This window comes from Aethalodelphis obliquidens, unplaced genomic scaffold (genome assembly GCF_003676395.1).
Source record: "Aethalodelphis obliquidens isolate GAN/ISIS:26980383/991018 unplaced genomic scaffold, ASM367639v1 scaffold24, whole genome shotgun sequence".
Taxonomy (NCBI): domain Eukaryota; kingdom Metazoa; phylum Chordata; class Mammalia; order Artiodactyla; family Delphinidae; genus Aethalodelphis; species Aethalodelphis obliquidens.
In genome coordinates, this window is record NW_020837968.1 from 25617132 (window position 1) to 25633994 (window position 16863).

Consider the following 16863-nt stretch of genomic DNA (forward strand, 5'->3'; position numbering starts at 1 on the left):
TCTACATATGTACTCCCATTGCTGAAAGTAGAGACTAGAAGGTGATGCCAAAATGCTAATCATCTTTATTTCTGAGGGTAGAACTATGATGACTATTATGCTTTTCTTAGTTCTCAGATTTTTTTACACTGATCACCTGTTATTTTTATACAACTAGGAAAAAAGTTTTACTTTAAAGTGAATCAGTTGTTTAAGGTAATAGATTTCTAAAGTGCATGCTGATTTTTTTTAAGCTAAAATCATTCCAGAAGGTGAAGTTAAGCACCCACTCTCTTAGAAAGCTTATAATCCAAAAACTAACAAATTAACTAAAAGGACAAAAATATGACAAAAATAAGGACAAATCTAGACCATATTTATGTCTATGCTTGGAGGTTGCTACTCATAGGACATGTGTGGGATGCAGTAGCTATTAGTGAGCTCACAGTGTTAAGTCACTCGTTCATTATCATGCTGACTCTGGCTGTAACATCTGTTGGATATTCCTGCTGAGTACCAACAGTAAATTTATCTAGAGACTTAACACATTTGCCAGCCTTAATGGGTGGGTGGGTCTGTCTGTATATTATTAGAGGGCAGTTGAGAAATAGGAGAAAGATATCTTTGATTCAGTTTTCATTTGGAATCAGTGAAATTGTTATACCATTCACAATAGATAATCTTTCACCTTTTTTTTTTTTAGGAGTTTATTAATTTTATTTATTTATTTTTGCTGTGTTGGGTCTTCGTTTCTGTGCGAGGGCTTTCTCCAGTTGTGGCAAGCAGGGGCCACTCTTCATCACGGTGCACAGGCCTCTCACTATCGCGGCCTCTCTTGTTGCGGAGCACAGGCTCCAGATGCGCAGGCTCGGTAGTTGTGGCTCACAGGCCCAGTTGCTCCGCGGCACGTGGGATCCTCCCAGACCAGGGCTTGAACCCGTGTCCCCTGCATTAGCAGGCAGACTCCCAACCACTGCGCCACCAGGGATTCCCCAATCTTTCACCTTTTAAAGTAGCAGTGGTTAGACTGCTGGAGCTTCAATTTGCTGGACAACCGTGAACTATTTGGCACCATCACTAGCATATGAAAAAAGTGAATACCTTTAAAATAGTACTATAAATAGTACCAACTTAATCATATTTGATTTAATTAGCTAAATGAATATTTCTTATTTTTTAAAATTCATTTTGTAACATTTTGCTCTGCAGGTAGCTGAAGGTAAATTAAATGATCATTTTCCTCTCGTGGTATGGCAGACTGGATCAGGAACCCAGACAAATATGAATGTAAATGAAGTCATTAGCAATAGAGCAATTGAAATGCTAGGAGGTGAACTTGGCAGCAAGAAACCCGTGCATCCCAACGATCATGTTAATAAAAGCCAGGTCGGTATACGATCTTTTCTTTGTTATAACTTGAAAAGAATCCTGAGATCTTCCTTGTAAAACAGGCATTAACTTTTTTTTAATGAGGTTTTTTTTTTTCTTTTAAAATTTATTTATTTTTGGCTGCATTGGGTGTTCATTACTGTGCATGGGCTTCTCATTGCGGTGGCTTCTCTTGTTGCAGAGCACGGCTCTAGGGCGCAAAGGCTTCAGTAGTTGTGGCTCACGGGCTCTAGAGCACAGGCTCAGTAGTTGTGGTGCACAGGCTTAGTTGCTCCGCGGCATGTGGGATCTTCCCAGACCAGGGCTCGAACCTGTGTCTCCTGCGTTGGCAGGAGGATTCTTAACCTCTGCGCCACCAGGGAAGCCCCAGGCATTAACTTTTGACAGGGAGTGTTCATTCTGCTGATATTCTTTAATGGAAAGGACTTCTTCTCCTTATTTCTTTTAGGAATCTTGAGTCTACGTCTTAAATTTTCATAAAAAGCACCTTTAGGGAAAAAAATCACTTTTAGGACACCTGAATTTAGTATATATATATATATTTTCGCTGTTTGATTTATATTTTAAAAACTCTTTCTTTTGAAATATAAAATTATTTATAAGAATTGCAAAGATATTTCAGAGTTCCTGTATACCCTTCACCCAGCTACCCTTAATATTAAATATTTTACATAACCCTGGTACATTTGTCACACTAAGAAATTAACATTGGTACAATACTCTTAATTAAACAGGCTTTATTAGGATTTCCCTAGTTTTCTATTGATCTCCTTTTTCTTTTAACCAGGATCCAGTCCATGCTCCACATTGTATTTAGTCATCATATCCCCTTAGTCTCCTTTAATCTATGAGAGCTTGTCTTTTGTCTTTGTGACTCTTGAAAGCAGTGGCCAGGTATTTTATAGAATGTCCCTCAATATGGTATTTTATAGAATGTCCCTCAATATTAGACTGAGACTGTGGATTTTTGGAAAGACTTATAGAAATGAAGGGCTCTTCTTGCATCATATCAGGGGTACATGATAGCAACATGACTTGGTACTGGTGATGTTAACTTGAATCAATTGGTTAAGATGGTGTCTCCCTGGTTTCTCCATCTTCTATTCTCTATTTGGTAGAAGTAAGCCACTGTGTCCAGCCTATACTCCAGCTACTACACTTAAGCTCCACTTCCTAAACGGAAGAGTATCAAGAAATTTTTGGACATGTGGTAAGATCACCACAGAATTAATAGAGAACTTTGAGGCTATTCTAATAGCCTCTTTCTCCTTAAACTTTTGCCTATTCATTTTAACATTCATCAGTGGATCTTGCCAATAACAACTACATTAGTGTTTCAGTAGTGATTTTCTGTTTCCCTCATTCTTTCTACATTTATTAATTGAAATTTTTCTGTAAGTAATACTGTCTTCTCTCTCCCCTGACATTTATTTATTTAATCATTTATGTATATCAGTATGAATTCATTAATATTTTTTTCTTAAGGTTATAATCCAATATTTTTGATATTTATATTGCTACTCGTATTGTTGCCACAGAGCCACAGCTTGTTGGCTCCTGTGTCCTTTGGACATGCCACCATCCTTTTTTTTTTTTAAGGCACTGATTAATTTTTTGCACTATAAGATGCTCCAGGCTTCTCATCTTGTATTTTTCCTGCCCTAGCCCTCATAAGCACTCATTTTTCCAAAGAGCTCTTGGAGGATCTTATCACTTATTGAGAAGTGATATTTAAAAACCAAGATCTGGGTTCTGAGTATAATTTAATATATTTTTAAGTAGTGAGGAAGTATTTTCACATAAATCCATTGTATGAAGGATTTTGCAAACCCAAGGCTTGCCTTTAAATATGAGTTTATCTTATTTATTTATTTATTTTTTGGTGGTACGCGGGCCTCTCACTGTTGTAGCCTCTCCCGTTGCGGAGCACAGGCTCCGGATGCGCAGGCTCAGCGGCCATGGCTCACGGGCCCAGCCGCTCCGCGGCATGTGGGATCTTCCCGGACTGGGGCACGAACCCGCGTCCCCTGCATCGGCAGGCGGACTCTCAACCACTGTGCCACCAGGGAAGCCCGAGTTTATCTTTTACATATACTGAAGTCTGAAATCTACTTCAGAATAATCTAGTGTGTATGGTCAGATGGAGGAGTGAGGTGGAGTTATAGATGAAACAAGATTGGCTATATGCTAATTGTTTGAATTCAGGTGGTAGATACATGAGTGTTCATTATACCATTCATCCTACTTTTGTAAGTAGTTTGATAATGTCCATAATACAAAGTTTAACAAATGAATATATGTTAATAATATATTAACTGAAAAGTAGAGACTAGAAGGTGATGCCAATATATTGCCAATATATTCATATTTATATATTAACAAATAAATATGAATATATTTTTTTAAATAGCATCGTAATTTAAAAGTATGGGTTTACAGTTGAGGAAAGAGCATGGAGTTTAGACTACCTGGTCAGGTCCCAGTTCTGCCAACTGTAAAAATTGTGGCAAGTCACATAATTTCTTTGACAGTTTAGCTTTTCTATTTTTAAAGTGGTGACCTACCTCACAGAATTTTCCTCAAGTTTAGTAAAGGAAGAAGTGTTTGTGAAAGACTGTATGTGCTATTTAACTGTAAGATATTTTATTATTGCTATCCTTACATACATTTGCTAGTTGTACTTCTCTATGTCTTGCTGTCATTTCTTAGCAGGCAGATAGAGTAACATATAATACATTCATTGTAGGTGGTATATGTAATACAGTCCTAAATACCTTCCACAAAGGAAATCAGGTTGCTTCTTACTTGATCCTAAGTGACTTGCCACAGGTAAATGTAATTGAGTACTAAATATGCCAAGTTTTGAGTAGTCATTTAGTGAGATTTTTAATTGAGGCATTCAAGTTTGGTTTATTTTTGCCTCTGATTTAACATTTTACATTTCTTTTGAAAATTTTCCAACAGAGCTCAAATGATACTTTTCCCACAGCAATGCATATTGCTGCTGCAGTAGAAGTTCATGAAGTACTGCTACCAGGACTACAGAAGCTACATGATGCCCTTGATGCAAAATCCAAAGAATTTGCCCAGATCATCAAAATTGGGCGTACTCATACACAGGATGCTGTTCCACTTACTCTTGGGCAGGTATATTGCGTGCAATTAGATTTGGTTCAATTGCGGGCTTGGTACAAACGGCCAGCATGTTACCCTCTAAATCACACTGGTTTAAAAGGCCAAATTTATAACAATTCAGTTCAGTGACAGATGATTCTGCATTAATCAGTCAGTAGTTTTTATTGGTATCCACTCAGAAGAGCAGAGCATACTGGCTATGAGCCAGACTCCACATCAGTCTACTTGAGTTCAAATCTTACTTTGCTATGTGCAAACTATTGGACCTTAGGAAAATTATTTAGCCTTTCTGTGCATCAGTTTTCTGAGCTGTAGAATGAGGAAAATATCTCTTTCATAGGATAGGTATGAGGTTTAAATAAACTGATTCATGTAGAGTGCTTAGAACCGTCCCTGACACATTATAAGCACATGTTGGTGTTAGCTGTCATCATCATCTTCATGAGTATCATTATCATAATTTCTTCCATTGTCTCTCTTACTCAAAATTAGTAAGTTCTTTAAAAATTAATTTTAAAATGATTAAATGGGGCATATCTTACTCTTTACAATTGTTTTGGCCACATGTAAAAGAGGTATTTCTCTCTTTTCCAAAATACCAGAAAGTATTTTTATGTTTCTTTATTGATACTTTAAAGAATACCTAATAGTATACATTGCAAAGGAAATACAAGGAACAGTTTTTGTCTCAGTTAAGTTGACTCCAGTTTGGGAGGTAGGACATATGCAAATTCTATATCAAGTATCAAAAGATAGGTATCCAATAACAGTATTTTTGTAGAAATTCAGGTGAGGGAGAGTTTGGCTGCTGGTTATTTGGAAAGATTTCATTTGTAGTTTTGTTCAGATGACAGCAAACACTGAAAAAAAACTTGATCATTTACCTTAACTTTATCACGGAAGGAATGAGGAAAACTGGAAGTGATTAATTGACATACAGATGATATGACTAAACTGAGCTTGCTAAATTAAGTTGTTTCTTAGGCTGTATCTTATTTCTCTTTACATCATTGGCTCTTAGTACCATGCATAATTTCTAAGGAGATACAGTATATGTTTTTGAAACTTTTGAGTATCCCTCTGGATACTCCTTTTTGTGTGTGTTACATGTAGGAAAACCATTATATGCTGAAGTCTGGTTGGGCCATTTACTCAGCCTCCTATGTAAAATCATCATTCTTTGTATTATGACAGAAAGTTTTTTTTTTCTCTTTGATTTTATCTTATCAGAAGCATTTATACTTTTATTGTAATTGTCTTTTGAGGCTTTTGAGTGCAGTTTTTTTCCTCAATAAAAATATATTCCTGAAGTGAATCCAGCTGGTGTATATGTAAGTGGTGTTAGATCAGATGGATCAGGTCTACCTGAAAGGAGTTGTATCTTCTAAAACATTTTCTTTAGAGCAGTGTGAAATCCTAGTACTAATCAAAAGTATTCATGATTTTTCAGTGTTTTTAGGCAGGAAAAAAAGATTTAGTGTAACCCTATATCCCAGCTTGCTCAGTTGAGTTCTAGCTTATGCCTTCTGTCCCTGCATAATTCTTGATAGGGCCCTTGCTATGTTCTAAACATGATGAATTCTGTGGTTACTTTACTTAAAGGATGTTATACTGTGGGAACCAGTGTGGCATTAATAGCAGAATTAAAATGCATCTTGAAGCTATAGTCTTAAGTCTAACCTGTTACCTTCTTGTGCTGTTCAGTGAGTCACGTAGCTTCTTGAGTCCCTGTAAAACATCCTCAAATTTCATATCAGGTTTTTTAACTGAAATTGTATGGAGGATATTTCTATGTTTGCATTTTTCTTGAGGGGATTCAGTTTTTTTCTTTCTCAGAGTTGTTTGAGATACACCAAAAAGTAAATAATTTACAAAAAACAAATAATTTAATCTAGTAAAGTTTTTTTTTTAATTTCCTGTGTTGTTTTTCTTTGCTTTCTATGGAAAGACTAGTTTATAAATAGGCCACATGTTATCAGTGGCATTGTCTACCTGATAGGTTTATAAATTCTCTTTCTCTCCTATACTTTGTTTATTGTATGAATCAAATAATACAGTTACCACTTGAGTAGCTTCTAATTTTGTACCTGAAACGTGTTTTTTAAAAACTTGAATTTAATGTAGTTAGAGTAACTTGTATGCCATTAGAAAATTATATATTCTCACCTTAATTTCTTTTGCTTTTCAGGAATTTAGTGGTTATGTTCAACAAGTGAAATATGCAACAACAAGAATAAAAGGTGCCATGCCAAGAATCTACGAGCTCGCAGCTGGGGGCACTGCTGTCGGTACTGGTTTAAATACTAGAATTGGCTTTGCAGAAAAGGTTGCCGCAAAAGTGGCTGCACTCACAGGTAGGTGATAACACGATTTATTACTCATTTCCATTATACTAGTCTGTATTTTTCTGGGTGTTTCTGCTTTGAATTCTTACAAATTTAAAGTTAGAAATAATATTTTCCCATCAAACATGTACTTTGTGTCTATTTCAGAAGTTGTAATGTTAACCTTTTGCTTTTTTAAAGTTTTCCATCTGTAAGTTCATACAGCATGTAATTATTAAAATCTGTCAGTGCTAATTTGCTTACTATCTGGTAGTATTCAATTATTTTCCATTTAAAGCTGTTTTGAATACTCATTTTCAAAGCAGGAGGCATCAACTGATGGTTGAGAAATTCATTTGAATGACAAATATGTTAGAGATTGACAGGCTTAATTTCTTTTTTTCCTATGGCATGCTGTGACATTTCTTTGAATTAATGACCTTTTTGAATTCTCTTTCCTTTAGTAGAGTACTGTGCTCTTGATAATGATAACTGTTATTAGAGCTATTATCTCCAGAAAACTCTTATTAAGATGCAGATATTACCAGAGAGTTAGGGTACAGATAATTATACAATGCTTATTATTGCTTACTAGCAGAGATTTTTTTAATCAAATTTTAATCAAGAAGAACTGTATTATGGGGTTTAGAATATGTAGATTTTTAAAAATTTGAACATGGGAGAGATTGAGAATGTCTAACTCATTCTGGCTCCCTAATCTCTCAGAGGACCTTGTGGGTCCTGGCTAGAGAAGAGAATAGAACACCTAAAATGGGGGAAAAATTGTACTAGGAGAGGAGTGTGGAATAAAGCAGAGTGAATTTTACCTACTTTTCCTCTTTACTCAAGCGTAGTCAGGCATCATACACAGGTGTTTGCAGTAGGATAATGTTTTTTCTTTCAATATTTTATATTTCTTTCAACATTTATTGTACTTGTTCTTTTTATCTTTTAAGTTTGCTAGTATCATCAGATTTTCTACCCCTTTAGGACTTCCTGAAGAAATGTAGACAAAGCTTGAGTCTTAAGCATTTTTTTCTGAAGTAAGATTTTTATTCTGTTCTTTTTTTGCTTTTCATATACTGGCACTTTCTGTTTAACTTGCTGATATTAGAAAAATGTTGAATTTTACCTGTTAACTCATATAGGTTATTATTTTTCTTCAGGCTTGCCTTTCGTCACAGCTCCAAATAAATTTGAAGCTTTGGCTGCTCATGATGCTTTAGTTGAACTCAGTGGAGCCATGAACACTGCCGCTTGCAGTCTGATGAAGATTGCAAATGATATTCGTTTTCTGGGTTCTGGTCCTCGCTCAGGTCTGGGAGAATTGATTTTGCCTGAAAATGAACCAGGAAGCAGTATCATGCCAGGTAATCACATAGCTGGTAAATGTTAGAACTGGAACTTGACTAGAACCCAGGCATTCTCATCTACAAAGCATATCTGCTTTTGTTTAACGTGATCTCAAAGTGGATAGGGACATGTGTGGTGCACTTGTTTCACAATGTCTTTGTGGGCTGCTTTTGATCAGGACTTGTGGGGACATCACCCAACAATATAGGAGAAAAGAATTTTAGTTAGCAGCATATATTTTGATTTCCACCTTAGAAAATATGTAATAGTTCTATCTTTCACAATCCAAAGCAAATAGAATTCTAAAACAGGCTGTTAAAGTGATCTGCATGGGATGAATAAAGATGAATTATATCAAATGCCTCTTATTTCATTTTTTGCTTTAGGTTTTGGCCAGTTAGGTAAGGGAGGCTCCACAAATATGGTTGGGGCCTTGCTTTATTATATGTCTTACTTTATTTAATGAAGTTGGATTTCCTTCTTTTCTTGATGTCTGGATTCCAGTAAGTCATTTGGTGGACTCACTTGATATTCATGGAATCCAGTGGAGAAGTGTGGGCAGTACTGTTAGATGAATGTAGCTGGGTGAACAGTGACATTTAAGGAGTGCCTAATGAGTTGACTTCAGACTGGAGGGATATCTTGGCAGCAAGCTGAAGGGCTGTGCCCTTTCACCACTTTACTGGTGACTGAGGGTGAAGGTAGAGAATATGTGTTGATCATATTAGCAGATAAAGTTGAAATAGCAGTACATCAGATGACAGAGTCTAGATTCATAAAGGACTCTGTAGTTGGACTAAAACTGACAAGAGTGAAAAAGAAAGACCTGACTATAGTTTCTTTTAGATCTAGGCATGTGTAGAATGAGAAAAGATCTGATTTTAAAGTATGTCATGTTGAAAAATGACATGAGTTCAGTTGATTGCAAATTCAAGGTGATTACCTAAAAAAGAGAAATGCAGAGTCACAGATAAAGAACTAATCTTCCCACTGCATTGCTTTGTACTTGTCAGAGGAATCAGGGATGTTCGGTTCAAACTTGAGCTTGTCAGAGGAGTGTTACAGGGTGGTAGGGTTCTGGAAACTCAAATAGGAAGATTCCAGCTTAACATCAGTTTCCTCTGGGAAGCCTCCCAGATGTTGGTGAGGTGCTTCTTTTATAAGTATTCCCATAGCAGTCTGCACTTCTTTGTATTGACCCCTTATCTATTATAATTGCCAGTTCTCTCTCCCTCGCCTCCAAGTTCTATGAGGGCAGGGGCTGCATCCTTCTTCCTCACTGTTGTATATTCAGTGCCTGGCTCCATAAGTATTTCTAGAGTGCATGTAAGCCATGAAGGTGAAAAGAGCTATATTTACTGTGTAGTTGTAGGTACTCTACTTATTAGCCATTGCATGATTCAGAGTTTCTGGCTATATGGTTTGTTTCATTAAACAGCATTGATGGTTGGGACATTGCTTTATTATATGTCTTTATTTAATGAAGTTAGTTTTCCTTCTTCTCTTGGTTATTTGATATAAAACCTAATCTTAAACTCATATTTGAAGCCACAAGTGTGTTTGATGTGATTTCTCTCTTTGGTGGTTTTCTTGAAGGCAAGGTGAACCCCACCCAGTGTGAGGCACTGACCATGGTTGCAGCCCAGGTCATGGGCAATCATGTCGCCATTACCATTGGGGGCAGCAGTGGACATTTTGAGTTGAATGTTTTCAAGCCATTGATGGTAAGCTTTAAATTTGATTTTTAATGTCTTTAACCAAAAGCTAGTTGTCTTGGTTTCTGTCTTTCATTAAGGTTTCCTACAGTTCTTTAGGTACTTGGATAATATACCTAGCAGTTGGAAGTTAAACATATGTTAATGTTAGAGGACTAATCCCGTATATTTAATTAGGTGACTTTTAGCTTAAGTAATTGGTGGTTTGCTTTTTATAATAGGAAGAAAAATTCTGGAAGTAGGGTATAAGTTTCTTTCTTTTCCCTCACCACTGGGGATGCCAATTGTTAGAAATAAGTTCCAGTCTCCTCAGTTAAAAAAAAAAAAAAGAAACTCTCCTTCCAGCCTGTCTCCTTCTCATGCTGCTGCTTTCTTCCTCTCTCTGAATTCAGCCTTTTTAAAGAAATACCCACTCTCACTCTCATTTGCACTGCAGTCTGGCTTCCACCCCTGCACTTATGTTTGAATTGTTCTTGTAGCACTTGTGACCTCTTGAGTCCAGCAGACATGCCACAGCTCTCAACTAACATCTGACCTTGACTTGTTGCTCCTTGAAACACTCTTTGTCCTTGGTTTCTTCAGCACTTTCTCTCCAGTTCTCTTCCGTTTCTCAAGGCTTTCTTCCATTGGTTTTACTCTTCCACATACCTTGAAAACATTGTGTCCACTCAATCTATTCTTTTTCCTTCATCTTTATGAAGACAGAATAAAATGGCATCATCTTTTATCCAGTTTCCCCAACTTCAGATAATGGAGCTATTATCATTTACAATCCTTTATTTGTGTGAAGTGTTATATCTAAGTATATATTAGAGGCTTATTTCCAGTTTGTGTCTGGTGTAAAGTCTGATTTTAATTTGATAAGAATATGCAAATAACAAATATTAAGTGTATTCATTCAGTGTATTCATCAAATATTTATTGAGTACTAGTCTGTGTCAGGCACTGTACTCATTGCTAGTGATAGAGCAATGAACAAGACAGATTTTTTTTTTTGCCCTTATGGAATGTACATTCTGGTGGAAAATAGAAAGAAGACAGACCAAAGCACAACTCAGACTGATAAACTTTTTTATTTTAATTAATTTATTTATTTTTGGCTGCATTGGGTCTTTGTTGCTGTGCATGGGCTTTCTCTAGTTGTGGTGAGCAGGGGCTGCTCTTCATTGCAGGGTGCAGGCTCTAGGTGCACGGGCTTCAGTAATTGTGGCACGTGGGCTTAGTAGTTGTGGCTTGCAGGCTCAGTAGTTGTGGTGCATGGGCTTAGTTGCTCCACGGCATGTGGGATCTTCCCGGACCAGGGCTTGAACCCGTGTCCCCTGCATTGGCAGGCGGATTCTTAACCACTACGCCACCAGGGAAGCCCCAGACCGACAAGCATTTGCTTTCAGGTCAAATTCCAAACAGTTAACACCAGCTGCCTGGCAATTATATGTGCATAACAATAAGTGTCTTGCCAAATTTTTTTAAACAAAGGTCTGTTTTGTTTTTAATAGAAAATAAGTCAAGATAATCAACATTTGCCATATAATAAAGTCATTAGTATCAAATTAAACCTTGAAGTTCTGTGTCTTCTACTAGAGTCCATTGTTGGGAGTCTGGTTTTCAGACCCTGGGATTTTAGACCACAGAGATTAGGATGTGGATATATATCTTAATATATATTGGAAATGTCATCAAAAAGAAAAAAAACTGCTAAAACAAACTAATTGACTTTATACTGTTTTAAAATACTGTGTGAAAGGTTATTTTCAAGGAATTATGGAATATTTGTTTTGTTAAGCATAAAAAATGTGATCATTAAGAACTGAGAAGCCCTGATTTCACTGATTGCCTCAAGCTCACGCTGAACTTTTTTCTTTTTGAATTTTATTTTATTTTTTTCTACAGCAGGTTCTTCTTAGTCATCCATTTTATACACATCAGTGTATACATGTCAATCCCAATCTCCCAATTCATCACACCACCACCACCACCCACTGCTGCTTTCCCCCCTTGGTGTCCATACGTTTGGTCACTACATCTGACCTGTGTCTCTATTTCTGCCCTGCAAACAGGTTCATCTGTACCATTTTTCTAGATTCCACATATATGCGTTAATATATATTTCTTTTTCTCTTTCTGACTTACTTCACTCTGTAAGACAGTCTCTAGATTCATCCACGTCTCTACAAATAACCCAATTTCGTTCCTTTTTATGGGTGAGTGATATTCCATTGTATATATGTACCACCTCTTCTTTATCCATTCGTCTGTCGATGGGCATTTAGGTTGCTTCCAAGACCTGGCTATTGTAAATAGCGCAGCAATGAACATTGGGGTGCATGTGTCTTTTTGAATTATGGTTTTCTCAGGGTATATGCCCAGTAGTGGGATTGCTGGGCCACATGGTAATTCTATTTTTAGTTTTTTAAGGACCCTCCATACTGTTCTCCATAGTGGCTGTATCAATTAACATTCCCACCAACAGTGCAAGAGGGTTCCCTTTTCTCCACACCCTCCCCAGCATTTGTTGTTTGTAGATTTTCTGATGATGCCCATTCTAACTGGTGTGAGGTGATACCTCATTGTAGTTTGACTTGCATTTCTGTAATAATTAGTGATGTTGAGCAGCTTTTAATGTGCCTCTTGGCCATCTTTATGTACTCTGGAGAAATGTCTATTTAGGTCTTCTGCCCGTTTTTTGATTGGGTTGTTTTTTTAATATTGAGCTGCATGAGCTGTTTATATATTTTGGAGATTAATCCTTTGTCTGTTGATTCATTTGCAAATATTTTTTTTCCCATTCTGAGGGTTGTCTCTTTGTCTTGTTTGTAGTTTCCTTTGCTTTGCAAAAGCTTTTAAGTTTCATTAGGTCCCATTTGCTTATTTTTGTTTTTATTTCCATTACTCTAGGAGGTGGATCAAAAAAGATCTTGCTGTGATTTATGTCAAAGAGTGTTCTTCCTATGTTTTCCTCTAAGAGTTTTATAGTGTCCAGTCTTACATTTAGGTCTGTAATCCATTTTGAGTTTATTTTTGTGTATCGTGTTACAGAGTGTTCTAATTTCATTCTTTTACATGTAGCTGTCCAGTTTTCCCAGCACCATTTATTGAAGAGACTGTCTTTTCTCCATTGTATATCCTTGCCTTCTTTGTCATAGATTAGTTGACCATAGGTGCGTGGGTTTATCTCTGGGCTTTCTATCCTGTTCCATTGATCTATATTTCTGTTTTTGTGCCAGTACCATACTGTCTTGATTACTGTAGCTTTGTAGTATAGTTTGAAGTCAGGGAGTCTGATTCCTCCAGCTCCTTTTTATTCCCTCAGGACTGCTTTGGCTTTTCGGGGTCTTTTGTGTCTCCATACAAATTTTAAGATTTTTTGTTCTAGTTCTGTAAAAACTGCCATTGGTAATTTGATAGGGATTGCATTGGATCTGTAGATTGCTTTGGGTAGTATACTCATTTTCACAATATTGATTCTTCCAATCCAAGAACATGGTATATCTCTCCATCTGTTGGTATCAACTTTAATTTCTTTCAACAGTGTCTTACAGTTTTCTGCATACAGGTCTTTTGTGTCCCTAGGTCATACAGGTCTTTTATTCCTAGGTATTTTATTCTTTTTGTTGCAATGGTAAATGGGAGTGTTGCCTTAATTTCTCTTTCAGATTTTTCGTCATTAGTGTATAGTAATGCAAGAGATTTCTGTGCATTAGTTTTGTATCCTGCAATTTTACCGAATTCATTGATTAGCTCTGGTAGTTTTCTGGTGGTATCTTTAGGATTCTCTATGTGTAGTATCATGTGAACTGCAAACAGTGACAGTTTTACTTCTTCTTTTCCAATTTGTATTACTTTTATTTCTTTTTCTTCTCTGATTGCCGTGGCTAGGAGTTCCAACAACAGAGTTGTTAGATGAAATGCTTTCAGTTTTTCACCATTGAGAATGATGTTTGCTGTGGGTTTGTCATATATGGCCTTTATTATGTTGAGGTAGGTTCCCTCTATGCCCACTTTCTGTAGAGTTTTTATCATAAATGGGTGTTGAATTTTGTCAAAAGCTTTTTCTGCATCTATTGAGATGATCATATGGTTTTTCTCCTTCAATTTGTTAATATGGTGTATCACATTGATTGATTTGCATATATCGAAGAATCCTTGCATCCATGGGATAAATCCCACTTGATCATGGTGTATGATCCTTTTAATGTGTTGTTGGATTCTGTTTGCTTGTATTTTGTTGAGGAATTTTGCATCTATATTCATCAGTGATATTGGTCTGGTATTTTCTTATTTTGTAGTATCTTTGTCTGGTTCTGGTATCAGGGTGATGGTGGCCTCATAGAATGAGTTTGGGAGTTTTACTTCCTCTACAATTTTTTGGAAGACTTTGAGAAGGATGGGTGTTAGCTCTTCTCTAAATGTTTGATAGAATTCACCTGTGAAGCCATGTGGTCCTGGACTTTTGTTTGTTGGAAGATTTTTAATCACAGTTTCGATTTCATTACTTGTGATTGGTCTGTTCATATTTTCTATTTCTTCCTGGTTCAGTCTTGGAAGGTTATACCTTTCTAACAGTTTGTCCATTTCTTCCAGGTTGACCATTTTATTGGCATATAGTTGTTTGTAGTAATCTCTTATAATCCTTTGTATTTCTGCAGTGTCAGTTGTGATTTCTCCTTTTTCATTTCTGATTTTATTGATTTGAGTCCTCTCCCTCTTGACGAGTCTTGCTAATGGTTTATCAATTTTGTTTATCTTCTCAAGGAACCAGCTTTTAGTTTTATTGATCCATGCTATTGTTTTCTTTGTTTCTATTTCATTTATTTCTGATCTAATCTTTATGATTTCTTCCTTCTGCTAACTTTGGGTTTGATTGTTCTTCTTTCTCTAGTTCCTTTAAGTGTAACATTAGATTGTTTGAGATGTTTCTTGTTTCTTGAGGTAGGCTTGTATAGCTATAAACTTCCCTCTTAGATCTGCTTTTGCTGCATCCCATACGTTTTGGATCATCGTGTTTTCATTGTCATTTGTCTCTAGGTATTTTTTTATTTCCTCTTTGATTTCTTCAGTGATCTCTTGGTTGTTTAGTAATGTATTGTTTAGCCTCCATGTGTTTGTGCTTTTTATGTTTTTTTCCCTGTAATTGATTTCTAATCTCATAGCATTGGGGCCAGAAAAGATGCTTGATATGATTTCAATTTTCTTAACTTTACTGAGGCTGGATTTGTGCCTCAAGATGTGATCTATCCTGGAGAATATTCCGTGCACACTTGTGAAGAAATTGTAATCTGCTGTTTTTGGATAGAATGTCCTATAAATATGAATTAAATCTATCTGGTCTGTTGTGTCATTTAAAGCTTGTGTTTCCTTATGAATTTTCTGTTTGGATGATCTGTCCATTGGTGTAAGTGAGGTGTTAAAAGTCCTCCACTATTATTGTGTTACTGTCAATTTCCTCTTTTAGAGCTTTTAGCAGTTGCCTTATGTATTGAGGTGCTCCTATGTTGGGTGCATATATATTTGTAATTGTTATATCTTCTTCTTGGATTGATCTCTTGATCATTATGTAGTGTCCTTCCTTGTCTCCTGTAACATTCCTTATTTTAAAGTCTATTTTATCTGATATGAGTATTGCTACTCCAACTTTCTTTTGATTTCCATTTGCATGGAATATCTTTTTCCATTCCCTCACTTTCAGTCTGAATGTGTCCCTAGGTCTGAAGTGGGTCTCTTGTAGACAGCATATATATGGGTCTTGTTTTTGTATCCATTCAGCAAGCCTGTGTCTTTTGGTGGAGGATTTAATCCATTCATGTTTAAGGTAATTATCAATATGTATGTTCCTATGACCATTTTCTTGATTGTTTTGGGTTTGTTTTGTAGGTCCTTTTCTTCTCTTGTGTTTCCCACTTAGAGAAGTTCCTTTAGCATTTGTTGTAGAGCTGGTTTGGTGGTGCTGAATTCTCTTAGCTTTTGCTTGTCTGTAAAGCTTTTGATTTCTCTATCGAATCTGAATGAGATCCTTGCTGGGTAGAGTAATTTTGGTTGTAGGTTTTTCCCTTTCATCACTTTAGATATATCATGAAACTCCCTTCTGGCTTGTAGAGTTTTTGCTGAGAAATCAGCTGTTAACTTTATGGGAGTTCCATTTTATGTTACTTGTCATTTTTCCCTTGTTGCTCTCAATAATTTTTCTTGGTCTTTAATTTTTGCCAATTTGATTACTATGCGTCTCAGCGTGTTTCTCCTTGGGTTTATCCTGTATGGGACTCTATGCAGTTCCTGGACTTGGGTGGCTATTTCCTTTCCCATGTTAGGGAAGTTTTCGACTATAATCTCTTCAAATATTTTATCTGGTCCTTTCTCTCTTCTACTTCAGGGACCCCTATAATGCAAATGTTGTTGCGTTTAATGTTGTCCCAGAGGTCTCTTAGGCTGTCTTCATTTCTTTTCATTCTTTTTTCTTTATTCTGTTCCTCAGCAGTGAATTCCACCATTCTGTCTTCCAGGTTACTTATCCGTTCTTCTGCCTCAGTTATTCTGCTATTGATTCCTTCTAGTATATTTTTCATTTCAGTTATTGTGTTGTCCATCTCTGTTTGTTTGTTCTTTAACTTTTCTAGATCCTTGTTAAACATTTCTTGCATCTTCTTGATCTTTGCCTCCATTCTTTTTCCAAGGTCCTGGATCATCTTCACTATCATTATTCTGAATTCTTTTTCTGGAAGGTTGCCTATCTCCATTTCATTTAGTTGTTTTTCTGGGGTTTTATCTTGTTCCTTCATCTGGTACATAGCCCTCTGCCTTTTCATCTTGTGTATCTTTCTGTGAATGTGGTATTTGTTCCACAGGCTGCAGGATTGTCGTTCTTCTTGCTTCTGCTGTCTGCCTTCTGGTGGATGAGGCTGTCTAAGAGGCTTGTGCAAGTTTCCTGATAGGAGGGACTGGTGGTAGATAGAGCTGGCTGTTGCCTTGGTGGG

The 16863-nt window shown here is 36.5% G+C and overlaps 1 protein-coding gene across 1 annotated transcript in view; it reads left to right on the forward strand.

Moving 5' to 3' along the window:
• FH (fumarate hydratase) overlaps positions 1-16863 on the forward strand; it is a 41970-nt gene that overhangs the window by 20868 nt on the left and 4239 nt on the right. Inside the window, exons 4-8 of the mRNA XM_027122464.1 lie at positions 1189-1365; positions 4333-4515; positions 6692-6857; positions 7994-8197; positions 9777-9904. Of these exons, the coding sequence (XP_026978265.1) occupies positions 1189-1365; positions 4333-4515; positions 6692-6857; positions 7994-8197; positions 9777-9904 (858 nt within the window). The remainder of the gene's footprint in view (positions 1-1188; positions 1366-4332; positions 4516-6691; positions 6858-7993; positions 8198-9776; positions 9905-16863) is intronic.